General features: G+C 44.2%; 1 protein-coding gene and 1 long non-coding RNA gene across 3 annotated transcripts in view; one reads left to right on the top strand and one right to left on the bottom strand.

Moving 5' to 3' along the window:
- The first annotated feature begins 312 nt into the window (after positions 1 to 312).
- LOC144579037 (uncharacterized) lies at positions 313 to 23625 on the top strand. Its single transcript, XR_013525826.1, has 6 exons — positions 313 to 359; positions 1606 to 1673; positions 15791 to 16087; positions 19876 to 20046; positions 22368 to 22659; positions 23434 to 23625. It is a non-coding gene; the product is annotated as an uncharacterized LOC144579037 (long non-coding RNA).
- DSG2 (desmoglein 2) overlaps positions 17247 to 24216 on the bottom strand; it is a 46215-nt gene continuing 39245 nt past the window's right edge. For both annotated transcript variants that reach the window (XM_078347931.1, XM_008979652.5), the window contains 2 exons: positions 22905 to 23237; positions 17247 to 20061 (listed from right to left, as the gene is read on the bottom strand). In XM_078347931.1, the coding sequence (XP_078204057.1) occupies positions 19042 to 20061; positions 22905 to 23237 (1353 nt within the window). In that variant the 3' untranslated portion in view covers positions 17247 to 19041. The remainder of the gene's footprint in view (positions 20062 to 22904; positions 23238 to 24216) is intronic.

Below are 24216 nucleotides of genomic sequence, written 5' to 3'. Positions count from 1 at the left end.
GAAAGACATTTTGTATTTCACCATCAAAGAGTGGTACGGGTTTTATTAGACTTCTGTAATCCAGGTCTCGTTTCTCAGGCAGCTCTGAAGCATATCACACTTTATCCAAGAGGGTCACAGTTAGTGAAGGGAGGTACTGGCCTTTGCAAGTTTGCGTTGCTGACGAACTTAGAAAATGGTTTAATGTTTTTCCCTTCTACCTTTGATAGTGACTTTGCCCCTTTTACTGCATGCATAGTGCCATCTTGTGGCCATAAAGCATATAACACTCATAGTTATGCGACAGCTCTTCTGCTGTGCCATTTTATTTCTGTAGTCCAGAGGATCTCCAAGTATAGACACTTGCGGATCATTACTACGTGAGCGCACACGTAATTTACTGCTAAGCCAACTCAGACTGGTTCCATCTAGGTGAGTTATATCTAGAAGCATTTAAGATGCTTGTATTTTGTGTGTTTTCCTACTTCTTTCATTGAAGTACCCCAACCCAGTGTTTTTCTTTGAAAAAGAACCCATGTAAACTAGGAAAATAATAGATGGGGTCCTTGGAGAGGCTGAGAATGACAAACTTGAGGTTACTTTAGAAGGGTACAACCCAAGAGGGCTTTGCAAAACCAAACTTCCTGCTAGAAGAAGCTGAAAGCAGTTGATGAGGGGCAGGGGAACATCCAGGGTATGTCTTAAGGTATAGCCTCGGGTAAAAAGAAAGAAGAATAAAACAGATCTTTAATACAGTGAGTAGAATCTCCAACAATCTGAGTAACCAGAATATACGAACTGAAAGAAAGAGATTTTGAACCATTGCAAATGGATCATGTCCTGCACTAAAACCTCTGTAGTTTTCCTCAGAATCCCTCAAACCCACCGAGAATCCATTGATTCAGACTTAACAATGAGAACTCACTTGGGCTTGGGATGCAGCAGATTAAATATTGCCCGTTAAATGAATCATGCACAGGTTTAGAAAACCAGTCTGAAATTTTTGTTTGGATTTTTGCAATTGTCCTGCTTGAAGGTACCAAAAACCCTTCTTCTCTGAGGCAGGTAAATTCCTCCCACCTCGGTTCACCATTCTTCCTATGACTGGCCATCTATATGTTAAATCACCAACTATTTCTTTTATTGATTGATACTGGAATTAAGTATGAAATGACAAACATCAAAAAGGCACATTCCTGCCTTCTATTATCTCAATATCTACTGTCAGTATGAACTATGGGGGATGCAAATGAATTCTTCAACTGTCTCAGGACCCTAATTTCAGAGATCCGATCTATAGGAACAATAGGAATGCAAATGGTCAGTACCTGGTGCTACCTGACTTTTAGCAACAAGGAAGTGGGCCAAAGTGTAGCCTGATTAATGCTTAATTACAAATATATTTCTGTCCAGAACTCAGCATGCAATCCTTGTTAATCCTGGGGACAGTTTCAAGTCTGGTAATAATTGAGGAGGAGGCAACCACTACTAATAGGCCTAAAGGAACAAGGAGAGAGAGTGGGTCCGGGAACTCAGAGAGGGAGCTGCTCTAATAGTGAGACACATGACAGAGGGAGGCAGGGGAAGAGATGCCCTGACCTTTTTCTCTTTCTCACCTATCTCTAGCCAAGGCTGGCCAAGCCCATCTAGAAGCCAGAGGCAGCAAGCAGTGCCCATTGAAACATCCATAAAAGGTAAGCTCCTGGGTCTCAGAGCAGAGTGAAGAAGGGCAGAGAGTGAGGATGAAGAGGCAAATGGAAAATATCCGGCCCAGGGCACATCTGGATTTTTAGCAGAGACACACATTCCTCATCACATTTTTTCAATCTGGTTGGGGGTTTTTGTGATCTGTGAAGCAATGTGAGTCCATTCCCATCCAAGGATGGACTTGACACTGTATGTATCATATCATGCCAATAATGCATTATAGCCAGTGGGGCGGGGGTATGATGGAAGGTGTGGGGGACAGAGACAATGCTGATAGCTTCTTGATTAGCAGGTGGGTAGAAAGTCAGAGATTGAATGGCATAGCCAGATCCACCAAGTGAAAGCTCAAGGTTCATGTATATCATTTGTGAAGTAGTAGAACATTTGAAGGTTGACCGTGATAAATTAAAGATGCATGTTGTAATTTCCAGAATTATTGTGATCACCCAGTGGGTTTTTCCTGCCACTACACAGACAGAGCCAATTTACTGAGACCATGACATTACAATAAAGAAAGAGTTTAATTGACATGGACCAGCCATACCACATGGGAGATTGTTATCAAATCAATATCCCTGAAAATTTGTAGGCTAGAGTTTTTCAAGGAGAGTTGGGAATGGGTGCTGCTGATTGGTTGGAGACACGAACATAGGGGTGTGGAAAATGGTCCTAGTGCACCAAGTCTGGTACAGGATTGGGGCCACAGAAGCAGTTGAGCCAAGAGTCATGGGTATCCAGTTATCAAAAATGCAAAAGCCTGAAAGGACAACTCAAAAGGCCAATCTTATGTTTTATAATAATAATGTTATCTGTTGGAGTAATTGGGGAAGTTGCCAATCTTGTGACTTTTGGAATCATGGATGGGAATTGTTTATACCTATACTGTTGCATTGAACTTAGCACAGAAAGTCAACACCAGAACAAAAGTATGCCAAATTGCAGGGTTTATTGCCGGCGACCACGGAGGACTCACGTCTCTCCAACCCGTGGCCCCGTAAAAGAGGGTGACAAGACCTTTTATACCCGTAAAATCGCCTCGGGGGTGAGGGGAGAGGATGGGGTGAGGGGCTTCAGACATTCCGAGGGCCAGTGGATTCAAATCAGCTTCTGGGCGGAGATGAGGGTGAGGGGGTTCTGGACATTTCGAGGGCCAGAGGACTATTCTGATTGTCATTTAAGGAGTTCACAGATGCTAAGATTAGCATTCGTTTACACATCGTCTGGGTAGGGGTGGGATCCATAGATTTTCAGTTGCTTGGCGCCAGGATGGAATGATCTTGGGGTGCCTACTCTGGGAAACAAAGGCCAGCAATTCTGATAGATAAAAGGAGGTATGCAGCTTTACCTCTCTTTGCATCCTGCAAATGATCTAGCAATTTACAAAAGCCAAGGTTAGCAGTCATTGTGAGAATGGAAACAGCACTGTTCTTTTAAAAAAATGGCATTATACAGGTTCTAATTCTAGGCCAGCTATATCACATTCCCCCCTGTTCTTATAATCATGTATTAAATCTTTAATAGGTGTCTTCTTCTTGACACAGGGGCCCATAGTTAGATCTTAGAACCATTAATTTTACCGAATCTATTCTTTCTTGGATAAACTTGCGGAGCATGTTTAAAAGGCATGGTCCAAATGTCAACCCTAGGATCACTAACATTAAAGGACCTGCTAAGCCAGTGAGCAAGGATGTCAGCCAGGGGGACCAAGAGAACAGTTTTTGGTACCAATTTCCTGAGGCCTCTCTGAGGTGTTTTCTTGTTTCTAAGTTTTTCCTAACCATAGCAAGGCTGTCTCGGATAACTCCAGAGTTATTTGCATAGAAGCAACATTGCTCACCGAGAGCCGCACACAGTCCCCCTTCCTTCAAGAACAATAAGTCTAACCCCCTTCTATTTTGTAATACCATTTCAGCCAAGGAATCCACTTGTTCAGCTAATTTGGTGATGGAATTTTCCAGATGGGTAATATCTGCATCTATTTGGTGTGAAAGAGCTTTGAAATTTTGGTCCCCAGTGACTAAGGCAGAGATTCCTATAGCGGTGGATCCTGCTATTCCAAGTCCCACTAATAGGGGTACAATTATGGGGGCCCGTTTCCAACGTCTGTCTGTATCAGGTGCTATGAGAATTTCACCTTGGGGCCCACTGTAAACATTTACCCGGGGTAATATATACACGGGGGTACAAAGAATGGGTTTTGAGGAGTTGTTGAACTGGTAGGTGGAAATACAGCTCGTGAGGCCAAAAGTACAGGCAAACCAGACCGAGTCTGGGGCAGCGTAGTAAAAACTTGTTTGACTATAACTTAAAATGAGGGTATTTTTGCAAAAACGTCGGTAGGGGGAGCTGGTGAGATTATAATTAGGGGAGTGGTAACATCTGCCTTCTCCCTCTAGATCACCTAGTGTTATGTGGAACTGCCTTTCAGTACAAGAGGTGTTTGAGGGGGCTATGTCGGGTTGGGCTGCTAGACCTATGTAAAACGGTGGCTGTGGATTTAAGCATAGCCAGCAATCTTTTCCTAGATCTGGGTTTGTCTGGTTGAGCAGGTGGTGTGTGGAGGACAACATGTTTAGAAGGTTCAAGCCTTCTATGTCTGGGGGGGCTTCTGTGAACAGGTTTGGAATGGATATAGCAGAGCTAGGAGTGGGGGATAGATTGGGAGTAACAGGGCTAGGACTGGGGGCTATCTGGACCTTGGAGATGATTTCCGGGGGCCTTAGGACCTCGGCAATGGGTCCCACTGGGCGGTCAGTTCTGGGCAATGGTATACGCTGGATGGTAAAGATGTTTCCCTTATCCCATCCACTCATATATACCCTAAGACCCCAGGTTCGCCCTGTTGCCCATCTCCCATCTGGATACAGGACCGTTATTTTGAGTGGGTTACAAGAACCGGTGTGGCAAGGGCTCGGGGGAGAGTCTCGGGTGAACGAGATGAAAGTGTCTCTGTTTGTAGTATATCCTGTTATAGTGGAGATAGACTCACAGCCCCAATAGGGGCAGAAGAACTCATCTAAGTTTCCACAATTCCATCTCTTATCTGGTGTGGACCCTGGGCATAGATATAGCCCTATTGTCTGAAGCTGCTTTTCGGCCCCCACATTTCCACACCCGGGTTTTGTTACATCTAGGGCTGTTACTCTGCCTCCCCAAGCGAAGCCTGCCCTTTTTCTCCTGACACCTGTTTCCCCCTGGTTGAGAGTAGCTCCCAAGAGGGCACAAAGGTCCAAGGAAAAGGTTATGGGGTTTCTGGGAATGTATTCCAGGGTTACATTTATAAGGGTGGATCCCCTTTCAGTTTTAGAACTAACATATCCACCAGTGGCCCCTTCAGTAAGGATCCATCGGTAATAGGTGGGTGTCAAGGGGGGTCCTCTCCGAAGGGCTACACCATGAATCAGGGGGGCAAGGAAGGTTACTGTGAGGAGCGCGAAAGTCTTAGCTTTAGGTGGTCTGCTGAAGCTGAGGTCACTTTCCATTGTGCATCCGGCGGGGCCGTCTTGACATGTGAGTGGTGAATCCAGGCAGTTAGTCCGTTCACCTTGACAGCCGTGGGGGTGACCAGAATCACGGTGTAGGGTCCCTTCCATCGAGGAGTCAGGCCGGAGGTGGTGAATCTCTTTATCAGGACTTCGTCGCCCGGCTGGAAGGGGTGTACCGGCTGGTCAGTGAGGTCCCCTGAGGTAGGTTGAGCTCCCCTGATGAGTGTGTGCACCTGGGACTGGACAGACTGGAGTGCCTGCAAGGACTTAAGGAGTGTATGGTTATGGATTTCCGCCTGTATGGTGTCTGCAAGTTTGGGGAGTAAGGGAGGGGGCCTACCAAACATGATTTCAAAAGGAGTAAAGCCTTTCTTATAGGGAGTACATCGGGTACGGAGGAGAACAAAAGGAAGCAGGTTGACCCAGTTTTCACCGGTCTCTAGGATAAATTTTGTTAAAGTCTCTTTGATGGTCCGGTTCATCCTTTCAACCTGCCCAGAACTCTGGGGGCGATAGGCACAGTGTAGCTTCCAGGATATGCCCAGGGCCTTCGCCAGGCCCTGGGAAACTTGTGCCGTAAAGGCGGGGCCATTATCTGATCCCAGTGTCAGGGGCAAGCCGAACCGAGGAACCAGGTCCTGTAGCAATCTCTTTGTTACTACCAGTGCGGTTTCTGACCTACTAGGAAAAGCCTCGACCCATCCAGAGAAAGTGTCTACAAACACAAGGAGGTATTTATAGCCACAAGCTGGGGGCTTTATTTCTGTAAAATCTACTTCCCAGTGTTCCCCTGGGCTAGTACCCCTAAGTCTTATCCCTGTCTGACTAGACCTACTGGCCCCTGGATTTACTCTGGCACAGACGTCACAACGAGTAGAAGTTTCCTTAACAATCTCATATAAGTGTGGAATGTAGTATCTGGCCCTCAGCAGCTCAGTTAGTTTTGTTTGCCCTAAGTGGGTAGCCTGATGTATGTCCTTAGCTAGTACCCTTCCTAGGGCCTCGGGGAGCACAATCCTTGTGTCTGGTAGAATCCACCATCCTGTGGAATCTTGCCGTCCCCCCTGTTCTTTAGCAAAGTTTTCTTCCTCAGGCGAGTATATCGGGGTAGGAGGCAGGTTTGGGGCCGGCAGAGTCACAAGAAGAGTCAGAGGTTTTACCGGCCCCAAGGCAGCCTGTCTGGCTTGCAGGTCCGCTGCCCTATTTCCCCTTGCATCTGGTGAATCTCCTTTCTGGTGTCCCTTGCAGTGTATTAATGCCACTGCCTTAGGTTTCCATATAGCTTCTAGTAAGGCTAGGATTTCCTCTTTGTTTTTTATGATTTTTCCCTCTGAGGTAAGCAGCCCTCTTTCTTTATAAATGGCTCCATGTACATGGGCTGTAGCAAAGGCATATCGACTATCCGTGTAGATATTGACAGTTTTTCCCTCTGCCCAGTTCAAGGCCTTTATTAGAGCTATGAGTTCTGCCTTCTGGGCTGAGGTCCCGTGTGGGAGAGCCTGGGCCCAGATAACCCGCTCTAGGGTAACCACAGCTGCCCCGGCGTACCTGACTCCATTGACCATGAAGCTGCTTCCATCTGTATACAGTACCTCTTCCGGGTTCTGCAGGGGGACGTCAGTGAGATCCGGTCTCGCAGCGTGGAGGACGTCTATTGTCTGTTGGCAGTCATGTAAGGGCTCCTCTGGCTTGCTGTCAGGTAGCAATGTAGCAGGGTTTAAAACTGTGGTTTTTAAGAACTTTATGCGGGGCTGATCCAAGAGTAAGGCCTGATATTGAACTATGCGGGCGTTTGACATCCATTTTCCCGGGGCTCCACGGAGTAGCGACTCCACTGCATGGGGAGCTACTAAGTTTAACTCCTGCCCCAAAGTCAGCTTGTCCGCCTCCTTGACTAATAAGGCTGTGGCCGCTACTGCTCTTAGGCAAGCTGGCCATCCGGAGGCTACGGGGTCAAGTTTTTTTGAGAGGTAGGCGACTGGCCGGGACCAGGGTCCCAGAGTTTGGGTGAGCACCCCCTTAGCGACTCCCTGTTTTTCATGCACAAACAACTGGAAAGGTTTAGAGATGTCTGGCAAGGCCAGGGCAGGGGCCGCAGTCAGGGCAGTCTTGAGCTTGTCAAAAGCCCGTTGCTCTACCTCTGTCCATGTCAAGGGCTGATTTCCTCCAGTGCAGGCATACAGGGGCTTGGCTATCTCAGCAAATCCCAAAATCCATAGTCTGCAGTATCCTACTGCCCCAAGGAATTCTCGAACTTGACGTTTCGTAGTGGGGGTGGGTATTTGCAGCACTGCTTGGATTCGGCTGGGTGCCAATGCCCGGTTGCCATTCTCTATAATATAGCCCAGGTAAGTAACTCTCGGCTGGCAGAGTTGGGCCTTTTTAGCTGAGACCTGGTACCCTAAAGTCTGCAGGGTTTTTAATAATGACTGAGTGGTCTCTTTACAAGCCTCCTGGGTTTTTGTAGCCAAGAGTAAGTCATCCACGTATTGGAGCAGGGTACATTCTGGGAACTCAGCTCGGAAAGCTGCAAGGTCTTGGCTCAATGCCTCATCAAACAGCGTAGGGGAATTTTTGAAACCTTGCGGCAGTCTCGTCCAAGTGAGTTGCCCAGAAACCCCCGTGTCTGGGTCAGTCCATTCAAAAGCAAATAAGGGCTGGCTGACTGGAGCCAGCGGTATACAGAAGAATGCGTCTTTTAGGTCCAGGACCGTGTAGTGGAGGTGGTCCGGGGGCAAAAGACTCAGGAGGGTGTATGGGTTCGGAACTGTAGGATGAACAGTTTCCACTCGTTTGTTTACTTCCCTCAAGTCCTGAACAGGTCGATAATCCTTTGTGCCTGGTTTTAAGACGGGGAGTAAGGGAGTATTCCAGGGGGACTTACAGGTAGTAAGGATTCCTCCTTGTAGAAGTCTGGTTATATGTGGAGCAATTCCCCGTCTAGCTTCCTGGCTCATGGGATATTGTCGTACCTGGACTGGAGTTGCCGTTGCCAATAGCTGGACCATGACCGGGGTACGGTGACTTGCCAAGCCAGGGGGATTTGTCTCAGCCCATACTCCAGGTACCTTTTCTTGAAACTGGCGGAGGAGGTCCGATGTTGGCGGTTGGTCTGCTTCTGAGGATAAAGCTTCCTGCAAGAGATACTCGTCTGATAGAGCACAGGTGATGAGGATTTGCTGAGGTGGCCCTGATGTCAAGGGGGGAGGAATTGAGAGGCAAGCCTGACTCTCGCAAAAAGAAATACTTGCTTGAAGTTTGTGGAGTAAATCCCGTCCTAGGAGTGGATATGGACACTCTGGGATAACTAAAAAGGAGTGGGTGACAGTACCATTGCCCAGATCAACGAGTCGGTTGGTGGTCCAAGGGCTTGATGTGGTTTTTCCTGTAGCTCCCTGAATAATTGTTTTTCTGTTGGACAGAGGTCCCAACGGCTGAGTAAGGACCGAGTGGGCCGCGCCAGTATCGACCAAGAAACTGACAGGTGTGCCCCCAACTTTCAAAGTGACCCTGGGCTCCTGGGGGCTTAGTTGATAAGAGCCCGGGGTCTGTCAGTCCTGGGTTTCCAAGCTGAAAATGGCCCTTGGCTGTCTCTCCTGTATTACCCCTCGACTCCTTCTTTCTGGACATTCCTTCCTCCAGTGTCCCTCTCTTTGGCAGAATGCGCATTGGTTAGGACCCAACTGGGGCCTCTGTCTCCTAGGGCCTCTTTGCTGAATTTCTGGTCCCCTTGATATAACTCGGTTTTCCTGACCTCCAGTGGAGGTGTAGGTTTCCTGGAGAGCTGCTATTACTGCCCTAGTAACTCTCTTTTCTTGTTTGGCTTCTAAGGTGTCTCTATTGTTAAAAACTTTTTGGGCGATCTCTAACAACTGAGTTAGATTCATTCCCTGGAACCCCTCTAATTTTTGTAACTTTCTTTTGATGTCTGGGGCTGACTGGGAAACAAAAGCCAGATTGATGGCCCTTTGATTCTCCGGGGCCTCAGGGTCAATAGGGGTGTAGGTGCGGTAGGCATCCTGTAGGCGCTCAAGGAAAGCGGCAGGAGGCTCCTGTGGACCCTGGGTCACGGTCCCTACCTTGGAGAGGTTGGTGGGTTTTCGGGCTGCCCCCTTAATTCCCTCTAATAAGTACCGGTGAAAATTGTTCAAAGCCTGCATGCCCCCTGGGGTGTTTGGGTCCCACTGGGGCCTGGTGGAAGGAAAAAGTTCATTAATTTGTTCCTGGCGGTCTTGTACTGACCCTCCCCCTGTCCCAAGTATTGCTTTATGGGCTTCTTGTCTAATTCTACTTCTTTCCTCCGTGGTAAACAACACCAGGAGCAGCTGCTGACAATCATCCCAGGTTGGACGGTGGGTTTGTAAAACTGACTCCAGGAGCCCTGTGAGTGCCTGGGGTTTTTCAGAAAATGGAGGGTGTTGAGCCTTCCAGTTATACAAGTCACTAGAGGAAAAGGGGATATGAACAAAGAAAGGGCGGCCCCGGCTGCTGCCATCTGCGGGAGGTGCCTCCCGGAGGGGCAACAGCTCTGGCGGGTGTGGGGCCCCGCTTCGAGTGTGGAGAGGAGACAAGGGCTGGTCATTAGTACTGTCCGGGGAGGGGTGTCGGGACCCCACCCCTGAAGGCCGAGAATATGGTGGAGGCAACTCTTGGTCCTCTGCAGGGCCTGGAAGCACAGCCGGCGCTGAGGGGCCCTTCTTTGGGCCTGCTAGCATAACCTGAAGTCCAGCACGCTTTATACATTTTTCAAGCCAAGGAGGGGGGTGCTGGTTCAGCCTCAACCATTGATCAATGTATGGAAATTGATCAGGGTGGCCTGGGGACCCTGACACGATGTTCCAGACAGCCTGAGTTATCTTGGGGTCATATGTCCCCGTATCTGGCCAGCCTACTCCAAAGGCTGGCCACTCTAACTCACAGAGGGTTTGAAGCCTCTGTGGGGTTAGTTTAACACCATACTGGCCAGAGAATCCTAATTTAAAGTTTTCCATCATGCATCGGAGCGGGGTGCATGGTCGGGACTGAGATGAGCCCATTTCGTCCCTCTTTTTTCTCTCAGTTTTAAATTTTTTTTCTTGGGAAATTTTACTAATTAAGACTGGCTTTATTTAGGACTTAAACTAACAATTTTGTAGCTTGTGGCCCCCCCCTAATTTTAATTGCTGTGCTAACAAATAATTTGCACTGCTAAGAGTTAGAAAAAGCTTTTCTTAAAGCCGGTTCTTTAGATGCAAATGCTACACTCTGAGGCAGTGTGTCCTGCCTGAAAGCCGGGTGTGGCTGGCAGCTGGCAGAGGAGAAAAAGAAAAAAATGCTTTTTGTGTCAGTTTAAACTGAGCTCCAAGCCGCTGCTGGGCTGACTGTGAGTTCCCCGCCCGCAACCTTTTTTTTTTTTTTTTTTCTCACCTTTACGCAGGGACCCTGAAAAGCATTTAATTCCTGTCTCCCTCTCTCTCCCTATTTCCTCTCACTTGTTTTCTTTTCCTTTCCTTTGCAACTCTTGCTTACTACTCGTGTCTTTCTTTTTCTGTGGTATAGCCAATTTTGGAAAACCTCCAACTCAAATTTTGCTCTCTCTAAAGCAGGTTTTAGTAAGGCCTCCGCAGCCAGGTCCTGCAAGGACCAGACAATTGAATTGGTGGGTCTGTCTCTAGTCCTATCCAAAGGAACAGGGGATAAGGGCCAGGGTACGGTGGCGGTCTCTTTCTCCCCAAACCACAGCTGGCGAGAATAAGCTCTATGGAGGTTTACTGCTGCTTGGGCATAATTCTCCCGATTATAGGCTCTCCTATCCAAAGCCCGTGGAAAAGTGGGGATATGGCAAAAGAGATGAACTAACAGGTCAACTGGGTGTGTATTTTGTACCCACCACAATTCATACAGTGAGCAAAAGAGTTGCCAATCTGTCTTTAGTGGTTTATGGCACCCAAATTCCCAACAATTGGGATGATGCCAGTATGCCTCCCTGTGATACACCACCGGGCACTGCCCATAACAACATTGGACACTTTTCTGGCAGAATAGGCAGTTACCAGTTTTCCATCCCAATCTGACAAAGAGCTCTCGTAGACCCTGGTCTAGGACTTTGTTTCCTACAACTCCAAAGAAACTGCTTCCGAGGTGCCGAGGGCACAACTGCCTTCCTGACATGGACTCAGACCCAGCAGGGGCAAAAGTACTCCTTTCCCGGTGGAGGTGGCTGGGAGAATTTACAGGCCACAATGATCATAACAAGGAAGAGAATAAAAACAACTAAAGTTAAGACTATCTGCCACATGGCGGAGAAAGAAAGAATGAGGCCTCAGTGATAGAAGAAGAAGATGAGAAAGAAGGAGAAGAGAGTAATCTCTGCAGGGGTATAATCAATGAAAGTTCCCTGCATCCAGTGGTTCGTCAACCACTGTAATATATCTCCTACCTCAAGGGAAGATGGTCTGAACCAGTGTATGTCCGCTAGCAAAAGTCTAATAAAACTAACAAATTTACAAGCGAGACAGAACCACATGAAGGAGTGACGAACAAGGGATGGGAGCCTCCCAGAGGAGACCACTCAGTTGCCTGCCCGGCCACGCCCCCGGAGGGGTATTTCAGGAACGTCTTGACTAAGGTGTACTCGTATAATCCCCGAGCCTGGTCACCTCAGGATGGAAGTCCGAGTAGGACAGCTCTGAGGTGAATCACCGTTATGCCTTATGACGTTCCCGTGGAACCGCGGGTGGAGGCCCACTCAAATCCCGTAGCTTTTCAGCCGTGGGACTACATAGATACTCACACACTCTCTCACTCACACAGAGGCTACGGAAAACAATCTAATGTTGACACCCACTATGCCAACTACCAGAAGCTGATATCTACTATACCAGCTGCTCGACGCTGGTACCCACTGTACCAGCTACCAGAAGGCTGCCACCCACTATGACAGCCACCAAAAGGCTGGCACCCACTATGCCAGCCACCAGAAGCCTCAAGCGACGTCTCGGTGAGGCTTGCCAGGTCAGAGTTGCAGTGACTCGTCAGTCCCCCGACACAGGCCCTTTCCCTTGAACCGCTTCCCAGATTCCAAACCAACCTACCTCCGGAGGCTTTTAGGACCCTGGAGAATTTTGGGCGAATGTCGGCCGGGTGGGCGCTCCTCCGCAGTGGCCCTCCGGGGCCCTGAGACAGCTCAGGGGGCGCCTCCCCTAGAGGCTTCCGAGGTGGGAGCAGCCACCCAGGCGAGACTCTGAAATGGCTTTTGTCTGGTGATGAAAAATAATATCTCGGTGGGACCTCCAAAATGTTGCATTGAACTTAGCACAGAAAGTCAACACCAGAACAAAAGTATGCCAAATTGCAGGGTTTATTGCCGGCGACCACGGAGGACTCACGTCTCTCCAACCCGTGGCCCCGTAAAAGAGGGTGACAAGACCTTTTATACCCGTAAAATCGCCTCGGGGGTGAGGGGAGAGGATGGGGTGAGGGGCTTCAGACATTCCGAGGGCCAGTGGATTCAAATCAGCTTCTGGGCGGAGATGAGGGTGAGGGGGTTCTGGACATTTCGAGGGCCAGAGGACTATTCTGATTGTCATTTAAGGAGTTCACAGATGCTAAGATTAGCATTCGTTTACACATCGTCTGGGTAGGGGTGGGATCCATAGATTTTCAGTTGCTTGGCGCCAGGATGGAATGATCTTGGGGTGCCTACTCTGGGAAACAAAGGCCAGCAATTCTGATAGATAAAAGGAGGTATGCAGCTTTACCTCTCTTTGCATCCTGCAAATGATCTAGCAATTTACAAAAGCCAAGGTTAGCAGTCATTGTGAGAATGGAAACAGCACTGTTCTTTTAAAAAAATGGCATTATACAGGTTCTAATTCTAGGCCAGCTATATCACAATACCTTAGCAGACTACAAACCCCTTTCGTCCCTCTAACCTGGTGGCCTTTCATTAGTTTTATAAGGTGGTTTAGTTTTAGGGAAAGGCTCTTAACCTAATTTTCTCCCAGAGTTAGCTTAGCCCAAGCCCGGGAATGACCAGATGCAGTTTGGAGGCTAAAGGCAAGGTAGGGGTTCGTTAGATCAGATCTGTTTCATTCTTGTAATTTTCTAATTGTTATCATTTTTGTAAAGCTGGTTTCACTCTAAAGTCCCCCCCAAATCTTTACACAATGATAGAAATGTTCTACATTTGTGCTATCCAGTTGGCAGCTGCTTGCCACATAAAGCATAGCCCTAGAATGTAAGTACAAATCTAAACGGAAAAAATGAAATTTTCCCTGGTGCAAACAAAGGAAAACCTTCCCTCCCTGTCTCTCATCTCTTTTCTTAGAGCATCTAGTTTAAAAAACTTGTGGTTGCTAATTATTTCTCTTTCTCCTTTGCCAGCTTTATAAGCAGGGATGTCTTTCTGAAGGACCTGGGGCTATCTCTTTGAAATGTTAACATCAAAGAAGCTAGCACCCCATCTTCCCATCTCCATGGGTGCTGGCTCCAAATCCTAACTAGCTACCTGTCAGAGAGATCTAAGAATTTTTATTATTTCTTTAAATAAAGGCAATTAGCAAACACAATAGCCCCCTCAATTACCAGGTGAATTTAAGACGAGCTATGTATGACAAACCTCTCACTTGAGGGCAGGGTATAGTTTATCTTGTGAACAGGTATGTTCTAAATAGCTATATAAAAAGCAAGAACTTTTTGTCTTTGCAATTTCTTTAGGAGCTACCTATGATGTGCCTCGCCTTCCAGGTTTAATGCTTAGTCAATAATAAAACTGCTTTCTTTCTCTTTTACTTTGTGGATAGGTTCCTTAGGTTGGCAGGAAATCTTGTTATATTTCCTCAACAAGAGCAACCAATTAAAAAGTAAACACATGGGGGTGTAGGGGAAAGGTCAGTAGAGGCGCTACAGTGGAATCCTAAAACATGCGGTACACAAAAGAAGTCAGGAAACAAGAGTGGAGAAAAAAAAAAAAACCAACGAAAACCCAGATGGACAAGGAGAAAACAAATACCGAGATGGAAGCTTAAACTTATCCACATAAATAATTGCTGCAAAACCTTCCATTAAAAGTCAGAAATGTCAAAATGGGAAAAGGCAAAACCTACCTGTATATTGTTTACAAAATATACTATAAAGGCACAGACAGGTGGCCAGCAAAAGGATCAAAAAGATATACCACAGAAGCAATAACCATAGAAGACTGTATTAATGCTAGATAAAGTGGATTTCAGGACAAAGAATATGGTAAAAGAGACACTTCAGACAAATTAAATTTTACAAAGTTGGCTGGGTGTGGTGGCTCATACCTGTAATCCCAGGAGTTTGGGAGGCTGAGGCAGGTGGATCACTTGAGGCCAGGAGTTCGCGACCAGCCTGGGCAACATAAGGAAACCTTATCTCTACTAAAAAAAATAATAATAATAATACAAAAATTAGTCTGGTGTGGTGGCATGTGCCTGTAATCCTAGCTACTTGGGGGGCTGGGGCAGGAGAATCACTTGAGCCCGGGAGGCAGAGGTTGCAGTGAGCCAAGATCCCAACACTGCACTCCAGTCTGGGTGACAGAGTGAGACTTCATCTCCAAAATAAAAATAAATAAATAGATAAATAAATAAATATATTTTACAAACTTTAATCAAGCAAAAAACAATTCACAGATTGGGCAGCCCCTAAACCAGAGTGGATGCAGAACCATGCTGGTGCTGCCACGTGGCCACAGAGGATTTATGGATAGAAAAAGGAAGTGAGGTATAGAAATAGCGGGACTGGTTACAGCTCAGGGTTTGCTTTATCTGAATGCAGTTTGCACAGTTGGCCACCTGTGAGTGGTTGAAGTATTGTGGCTGTGATTGCCTGAGACAAGAGTAGGTTATAATATGTTTACACATCCCATTAGGTTACAGTTCACTAAGTACGGAGAAACCTTCAGGTCAAACAAAATTGGTAAGGAGGGCCGGGTGTGGTGGCACATGCCTGTAATTCCAGCGCTTTGGGAGGCTGAGGTGGACGATCACCTGAGGTAGCAAGTTTGAGACCAGTTTGGCCAACATAGAGAAACCCCCATCTCGACTAAGAATACAAAATTAGCCGGGCATAGTGGCACATGCCTGTAATCTCAGCTACTCGGGAGGCTGAGGCAGGAAACTTGCTTGAACCCAGGAGGTAAAGGTTGCAGCGAGCCGAGATTGTGCCATTGCACTCCAGCCTGGGCAACAAGAGCAAAATTCCGTCTCAAAAAAAAAAAAAAAAAAAAAGACTATAAGCAGGCAGCTTTAGGCTATAAGTAATTAGCAGTTATAAACAGAGATGAAGAGGCATTTCATAATGATAAAAAGATCAGTTCTTCAGGAACACAGTAATCTTAAATGTGTTTGTACCTAATAATACAGGCAAAAAGTTTCAAAACACAGGAAGCAAAAACAAAAAAAATTAAAGGGGGAAATAGGCAAAGCCACACTTGGGAATAGGCAAAGCCACACTTGGGAGACTTCAACACCGTTCTCTCAGTCATTAATAGAAAAAGTAGACAAAGTAATTGGGAACGATATAGAAGATTAAAATGAAACATATAATGAAACTAAGAAATTTTTGTCCATTAAGTAAGCCAGATTTAATGACCTGAAATGTCTCATTTTTAGGTGATGTTTGGTTAGCAACGTACTATTGTAGACTTTTTGATGTGGTGGTGATTAGAATATGGTCTGTGGAGATCAGCCGGAATTAGCTGATTGGAGCGGTAACTGAAGTCACAGGAATAAAACAGTCTTCATGCTTTAGGGTGTCCTGATGCGCCAGTGTTGTGAAATCTTCATTCATGAGACATTCCAGTTTACCAGCAGTGTAGACTAGAATATGCTACACCCCACAAAATATTTTTTTAGTGTAAGGATTATTTTGAGAAACAACAGACGTAGGAAAAGCTCTGAAGACAGAAGGTAAGTTTATTGTTTGTAAAGGAATTTACATTTATAAAGGAAATATCCATTTGTAAGGTTGTCTCCCTCTGTACCAGACACAGGGAAGACTATAAATGACAAGGATGTTGACTTAAATCTGTACAACAAATCTTACCCAAGCTTACCAGACTTTTCCTGGTCACCTTCCATTCATTTGTTTCCCCTGCCCAGAAGCCCCCAATCCCCTTTCCTTTGTTTTAGCCCAAGTTGGTATATTGTTGAATTAAACTAAATTTTGGCCTGAGGCTGCCTCCATACCTTGAGTCCCCACATGACGAACTGCAACCTAGCCTGGTACGTAAATGAACTGACAGCCTAACTTAGAAGTGCCCTTTTGTAACACATAGCTGTCAATCAATTACAGCAACTGAGTTCACCCAGTTACTGGCTGCCAACTGATCAGCCCACCTCCAAATAAGGTGAAGGCTCAGCTGTAACCAATTAAGTGGTTTCCCGACCTCACTTCCATTTTCTGTCTATAAATACTGCCTGCCCACATTGCAGAACAGAGTTCTCTGAACTGTTTCTACTTCCAGGGCAGCCCAATTTTGTGAATCATCCTTTGCCTGATTAAACTGTTAGATTTAATTTGTTTAAAGCTCTTCTTTTAACATTTTACACCCAAGTTCTAACCACCCCTTTGAGCTACTCATCCCAGTTACTCGAGATACACATGTTAATAGACTAATGTCTGTTTTTCTTTTGTTAATCTGTGTTTGTTACAGAGCCCAGCTGGGAACCTAGAAGAAAAAGATTTCTTTTCTACTCTGACAGCAGCAACTCTGATCTTTTCCCTTGTAAACTATGACAAGCAATTAAGCCTCTCAAATATTGGTAGATTGATTCTCCTTGGGTTAGATATACTAGCCTCCGGCCGAACCCAACAGATTTCTCCAGTGTTACTCTGGGCAGAATGCAATCTTTAATTCCTTAGGAACAAGGTTGCCAGAGTTGGAAAATGAAAATGCTGAGTACCCAGATAAATTTGAATTTTAGATAACCAATAACTTTATTTATTTCAAGCAGATCTAATTAAATAACAAAGTCCAAGAATACCTGCCTTTAGGGCACTCTCCCTAACAACTGAGCTTTATTCCTTGTAAAATACAATAGAGAAATAAAAACACATAGGGAAGGGTCACTCTAAAGGTAGTCTTTTTATTTAAATATTTTACGATGACACACATACAAATATAATCTCTCCCCAAAAAGCAAATGTAAAACTAATACAAATCACTTTTTCAGGAGCAAAGAAAATCATTTAGAAAATGTGATTATGCTACAAAGGGCAGGTTAGGTTTCCGAGGCTGTTCAAGGAGGAAGCTTAAGACCAACTTTTGTTTGCTTTGAGTACATAGGTGATATTTACATTGTCACATACTAGTCATATTCCTGTTGCATACTTGGCAAAATCAAACTGTTAGTAAGTCTACAATAATACTAATAAAAGAAACAACAATTATAGGTAGAGAGTAAACAATTCTAGATCATGAAAGAGTAACCTCCATTTAAGCTATAGACGCAGATCTCTAAAAATACGTGCCCTGATCTATACACAGTTAGTGGGAGCACACTGTACAAATCCTTTGCATAACACCATTCAACAATTTTATTAAAGTCTGAAAAATTTTAAAGGCACTTCCCTAGCAAAATATCTTCAGCCAAGAAATTAGACTTTGAAAATTATTGCGTTGTGGGAAATATTTATATAAATTATTACTGATAATGCACATATATCTTGAAATATTATTTCTAGGAGCAATAAAATATAACCTATTTAGGAGCTAAGTAACCCAAATAATTTGTAAAAAAATTAACTTATAGAAAAGAAAGGCAAGCATGTTGTGCAAAATCAAGTCAGTTAATTGAGGTTTTTATAATATAATATTGAGTAAGTCACACCCGGCCAGTCAACAACTGAGAGATCAAAATAAAATCATAATTTCAACGACAGAATTACAGAAATATAGGACCTTTTTGAGATTTTTGGCAATTGTAAACAAAAAACAATGGTCTGTACAATTCAGTGTACTTCCACAATTATTTGGCACCCACGTTAGGCACTGAGGATACACAGCAGTGAATGGCTCCTACACAACTAGAAAACAAGGCTGGTTAATGCAGCTGCACTGAATTGCAGCTGTTTAGAAGATAATCTATCCTGAGGTTGTTTTTTTAAAAGTATACGACTACTATAAAAAGTAAAATTATTTTATATTTCAAAATTTTGCTTTGGATTATTCAACTGAATTTGGAGTGTTCAACATTTTCATGGCAGTTGAGACAAGAGGTATAATGCTATTTTTAAGACTATACAGTATGTACGTGCACACACATAACACAGAGTCATGTGTACAGAAACATAACAGTGTGTATTCTTATCATCAGTGTTCTAAAATTTAATGAATCGCACACAGATGAAAAGGGTTCAAGTCTTAAGGAAAACCAAAACTGGTGCCCAGACTATGCTTATATCTTTGGATTAATGAGGTGTGGAAAATCTGCTACATGCAATAAAGTACAGAATACAGAATATCAACGTTAAATGTTAATGTGGTAGGCAAAGAGACCCAATCAGTTTCCTGGGTTGCTTTACTGGACGGAGGATGAACTGGATACTCTGTTAATTTGGTAAGTTCTCAGAAGCCAAATTGACTGTATCTTGCTTTGTCAGGATTGTGTGCATAGCTCACTAAAGGCACCTAAGAAGCAGCATCATCTCTATGTCCTCAGTAAATCATGGAGCATTTCTAAAATACACTCCTGGAAGCAGAGGCAGTGTGGTCCTTTGTATCTCAGTGGCTGAGAAAAATCTAAAGCTCAATGTGTGTGTGTCTCTGTGTCTGTAAAGCTCATGAAAAATCAGGTACACTGGAAACATGAAATTCGTGACTGCTAATTAAATTCTGGGTCAGTTTGTGGCTGAATGCTGTTTAGGAGTAAGAATGCTGTACAGTGCTATGTTTGGTGACTCTGGTGGAAGATGTGGTTATGGTAGAATTAGAATGACCAGATTCCTCTAAACCAAAATCTGGCAGGGGGCCAGGGACTCCAGCTCCAGACACCATGGTGTTCCTAGCCTTCACTGAGTTTTCAGTGGGAATCAGATAACTGGATTGCAGAGTGGAAGCAGGTGCTAGAACTCTTTCTGTCACTGTCACATTCTGTCCCACTGCTAAATTAGGCACGGCCAGAGTGGGCTGCACACCTGAGCTGGGGGCAAGGAAACTCTCTCTTTCCCTCACCATGACATAATGTGCATCTTGCAGATGCTGGGTGCCTTCCAGAGGATTTGATCCACCCCCATGAGGCTGTATTACTCTTTCAGTGACCACAACTGTACCTTCATTAGCATAAGGCTGATCTACCAAGGTAGAAGCTGGAGCATACACCCTCTCTGTCACAATAAGGCTCTGTGGCTGTCTAGAACCCAGGATCACAGTGCTTGGTGGCATAGTGGAACCTGTGGCATAGGAAGCTTCTGTGGCCATCATATTACCAGAAGTCACTGGGTCAGGAAGAGGTGTAGATACCGTTTGAGCCTGCCTAGAAGACACGGATCTTTCAGTGACTATTTCCTGAGATACTTTCTCTGCATTTGCTTCTTGCAAAGATTTTGGAACCGGGAAGCTACTGCCAGAGGAGGCATTCTCTGAATTAACCATAGTTTGCTCATAGAGTGAACGTGAAGCTGTGTTCATACTTGTTTCTGTGGCAGGTTTTTGCCTCTGCTCAATTTCCATATCTATATCTATTTTTTGATCCAGGCAAACTTCAGCTAGTGTCTTGAATTTAAGTCCCAAGTCATCTAAGAAGCGGTCATCTAGCTCTCCTTCAATAAAACTGCAACAGCCAATAGAAGCATTCAGAGATTCGGTTTCTTCCTGAGAATAAACCAGAAGGCAATCTTTGGCTATGTGATTTTCATCTTCCTCAGTGTAAGAGGCCGCTTTCTAAAATGAAAACAAAATGAAACAAACACAAAACAAATAATTAGCAATACAAATTCATTGAAAAAAAGAGATGATATTCCTGTTGAAAATGCAGTAATGTGAAGTGGATTACAAAGAGCTCTCAGGGAAACACAAATTGAGAGAGATCCTGTGACACAACTGGCCTGTATTCTTAAAAAATATTAATATCAGGGAAAACACAGAAAGGCAGAGAAGAGGACTGTTTCAGATTAAAGAAGACTAAAGTGTCAGGACAACTTAATGGAATGCAAGATCCTGAAAAAACAAAATTGCTATTAAAGTGTGATAGTTGGCCATACTGAAATGTAGCATAGGAAGCTTCTGTGTCAATGGTAAAGTTCTACATTTGTTGACTGTACTAGAGTGATGTAAGAGAAAGAGTGTGAATGTGTGTCAGTGAGAGAGAGAGAGAATGGAAAAGCAAATAGCAAATGTGGCAAAATGTTAATAATTGGGTTCAGAATTTCTACTATTCTTGCAAATTTTTGGATAACTTTGAAATTACTTGTAAATCAAAAGTTAGTACATACATCCATAACCAAAAATGACTAGAGCAGGATTCGAGTGGAGAGGGAAAACCTATCAAAATAAAACAAATAGGACCCTAGAACTGAGCTTGGCAGTGAGACAGCAAAGGCCAAGATGTGGTTTTCCTTGACACCAACCACATCCCTGTTAAGCTATGCTTGGAGGTGGGTGAAAGACGGTATGAAAGAAGGGAGGGTGGAAAGGAGCAGAAAGTGGGAAAGCACACTAATAATTTGCAAATTTAGAAGACAGGGGACAGAAGCAACTTGGTTTCCTCAGTGGAAGCCCCTCCCCTTACTACTCCCTAGGGCCCTTCAGATGCCCTTATATTCCGACTCTGCCCATTCTCATGGGAGCACAAGGTTCTCAAGAAAACCACCCAGTCCCACTTTTTAAAAAAAAATTATTATGACTATGTCTGTAGGATCTGTAGTAATGTTTTTTATTTCATTTCTGATATCCATAGTTTGTGTTTATTCTTTTAATATCCTAGTCTGGTAAAAGGTTTATCAATTTTATTGACCTCTTTAAATAATGAGATTGGTTTCAGTGTTTTTTTTCCTATTACTTTTTGCTAAGTATTTCATTGATTTCTGCTCTAAAATTCATTATTACCTTATTTCTGCTTGTTTTGAGTTTAATTTGCTCTTCTAACTTTTGAAGGTATAAGCTTAGGTCACTGATGTGAGACCCATCTTCTAATATAACCATTTTTGCTACAATTTCCCTTCAAACACCACTTTAGTAGTACCCCACAAATTTTCATAAAGTGTAATTTCATTTGCAGTCATGTGTATTTATAAATATTTGAGTATATTTTATATATTACTTTGTTACTGATCTCTGGTTTTATTTTTTTTTGTCATTGAAGTACATTGTATGACTGCAGTTCTTTCAAAGTTATTTACATTTATTTTATGTTCTAGAATATAGTCTATATCAAAAAGCATGTGTATTCTGCTTCTGTTGCATAGAGTGCTCTGTCAGTATCAACGAGATCCATTTGCTTGATAATACTAAGTTTTCTATATGCTTACTGATTCCTGTCTACTCGTTCTTTCATTTACTGATAGAACAGGTTGAACTCTCCAACTATAATTATGAATTTGTCTATTTCCCTATCAGTTCTGTTTTTGCTTTAAGTTTTAATAATTTGTTATTAGGTTCTGACATACTTAGGAGTTTCAGACGTCCTGATGAATTGGCCCATTTTTCATTTTGAACTATCCCTCATTATTCCTGGTAATAATCCTTGTTCTGAAGTATACTTATCTCTGTTATTATCATTATTTTTAGACAGAGTTTCTGTTGCCCAGGCTGGAGTGCAGTGGTATGATCACAGCTCACTGGATCCTTGGCTTCCCAGGCTCAAGTGATCCTCCTGCCTCAGCGCCTGAGTAGCTGTGACTATAGGTGTGTGCCAGGATGCCTGGCTAATATTTTGTATTTTTGGAGAGTGAGGATTTCACCATGTTGCCCAAACTGGTCTTGAACTTCTGGGCTCAAGTGATCAGCCTGCCTTGGCCTCCCATAGTGCTGGGATCAAAGGCATGAGCCACTGTGCCTGACCTCTACATCATACTTTTATTTTCAGTCCTGCTTCTAATTCCTAATTCTAGCACAAGCTTCCTTACTGCATCTGATCATCTTCCTGCAACTTTTCTCATCACTTCTTGGTAGACCCTCAGAATAGCAAAGCCAAGTACTCTCATAAATAAGGTAAAATTTAAATGGACTTAACAGATTGTATTTTTTAGGTTATATATTCTCTGTCTCTCCTGCAGGGCTCATCCCTACCAAGTCTGCTACTGCGGGGATAGAACTTTCTGACCCACTGACATCTGTCTTGGTCACGTAACTTGCTTTGGTCAATGAAATGTGAGTGGATAAAGCTGGAGGCTTTAAGAGCCATTGCCTGGTTCTGCCTTGCTCTTTTCTCTGGGCCACAAGGATGGCAGCTTCCCAGGTCTGATTTGCTCTCTCAGAGCATCTTGGAATGAAGACATCATGAAGCAGGACAGAGCTGAGCTGACTGGCAAAAACATAACTGTAAGTAAGAAATATGCCTATGTGAGAACTAAGATCGTGGGTTCACTTGTTATCGCAGCATAATTTAGCTAACACCAACTGATTTAGTGGGTCCCATTTCTCTTTCCTTATTGCCTATAAGTATTCCCTGAAAAAAGAAAAAAAACCTCAAAGTCTCATTTGGATCCAAGGCAATGATTACCCTAATAATATTACATTTACATATAAATGTCCCCCACCCCCCAATACATAAAACCAATCCTTACATCAGTGAAATAATTTCTTAAGAATTCTTCATTCAGTGCAACAGCAGCTGTCTGAGCTCCGGCCACGTCTCTGGAAGCCCCTGTGGCTCTTGTGTTCTTCATGGTTTCCTTGCTTATGATAGCCCCTGTGGCCCCTGTAACCTGGGTAGCTCTAACAGAAAGCAGGCTTCTGTGTTCTTCCCACCTTCCATCCAGCTCAGACATCTCACGCTGACCTTTGGCAAAGGAACCAGAGCTACTTTCTTTCATGGTGGCTTCCTTGGCCATACCTCCTACTCCATTTCTTCCTGCTAGACTGTCCTTTTGATCCACTGGCAGAAATGATGGTACCACCTGTGAGAGGAAACACTGAGAACTGAGTCAGGAAGATGGAGGGGACTCCTTCATCCTTGGTAGAAGGATCTAAGCCAAGTAGGCATAGGAAGGTATAAGCTATTTCCACTGAGGCCAATTAGAAAAAATCTTTTGGGTTGAATAACTTATGTAAGTCTTATGAAGATCTTCTTTCTTCTAGCTTCTTGTTTTATAGCTGGATATAACCCGCAGAGGAAACAAGGCCCAAACAGTTACATAGGGTCTCAGCTTCTTCACTCTATGTGTACCAATGGCATTCCAACCTTCCTCTGCAGTTTGATACCTTCTATAGTTATAGAATTTTCAATTTTGTTTTTACCTGGATCCATGGCCACCCAAAATAAAGACTATTTCCAAGCCTCTGATTAAGCCACCTGACTAAGGTAGTGTGGCCAATGTGAATTAAGCAGAAATGGTGTAGGCAAGTTCTGGGAAGTGTGCTTAAAGAGCATTCTTTACTTTTCTCCCATTTGCTGGTTAGAATGTAGGGATGGCAGCTACGTAGCTAGCACTGACACATGAGGACAGCATGGGAATAGAACTCAACCATGGAGGAAAAACAAGGAAGAGGGAGCCAGGGACCACACTGTGGAGGAATCATCAATATGTTGACCTTGGACTGCCCACTTTATGTTTAAGCCACTGAATTCTGAGTTCTCTGCCACTTGATGCTAAATTCTATCCTATTAGAAATGGTGCTCATAACAGACGGTGATGAGAGGTACAGGGTGAAGATGCAATAGACAAAGGGATATGGCTATGAAGTTGTTGGGAAAGTGGGCTTTGCAACATTTTACAACCGTCATGGGGGTTGTGGGTTACCTCTGCAAACCCTGTGTATTGAGGGGAATGTAAATGAAGCAGTTCCTGGTTGTGAAAACTGCCCATTTAATGCTGGGACAAAAGACTTAGATCTCTAGCACATTTGCTCTTTCTGAACCTTGCTCTGCATTCTCTA

Source organism: Callithrix jacchus, chromosome 13, assembly GCF_049354715.1.
Source record: "Callithrix jacchus isolate 240 chromosome 13, calJac240_pri, whole genome shotgun sequence".
In the NCBI taxonomy this organism is placed as follows: Eukaryota; Metazoa; Chordata; class Mammalia; order Primates; family Cebidae; genus Callithrix; species Callithrix jacchus.
This window is presented reverse-complemented; position numbering and strand designations above follow the sequence as displayed.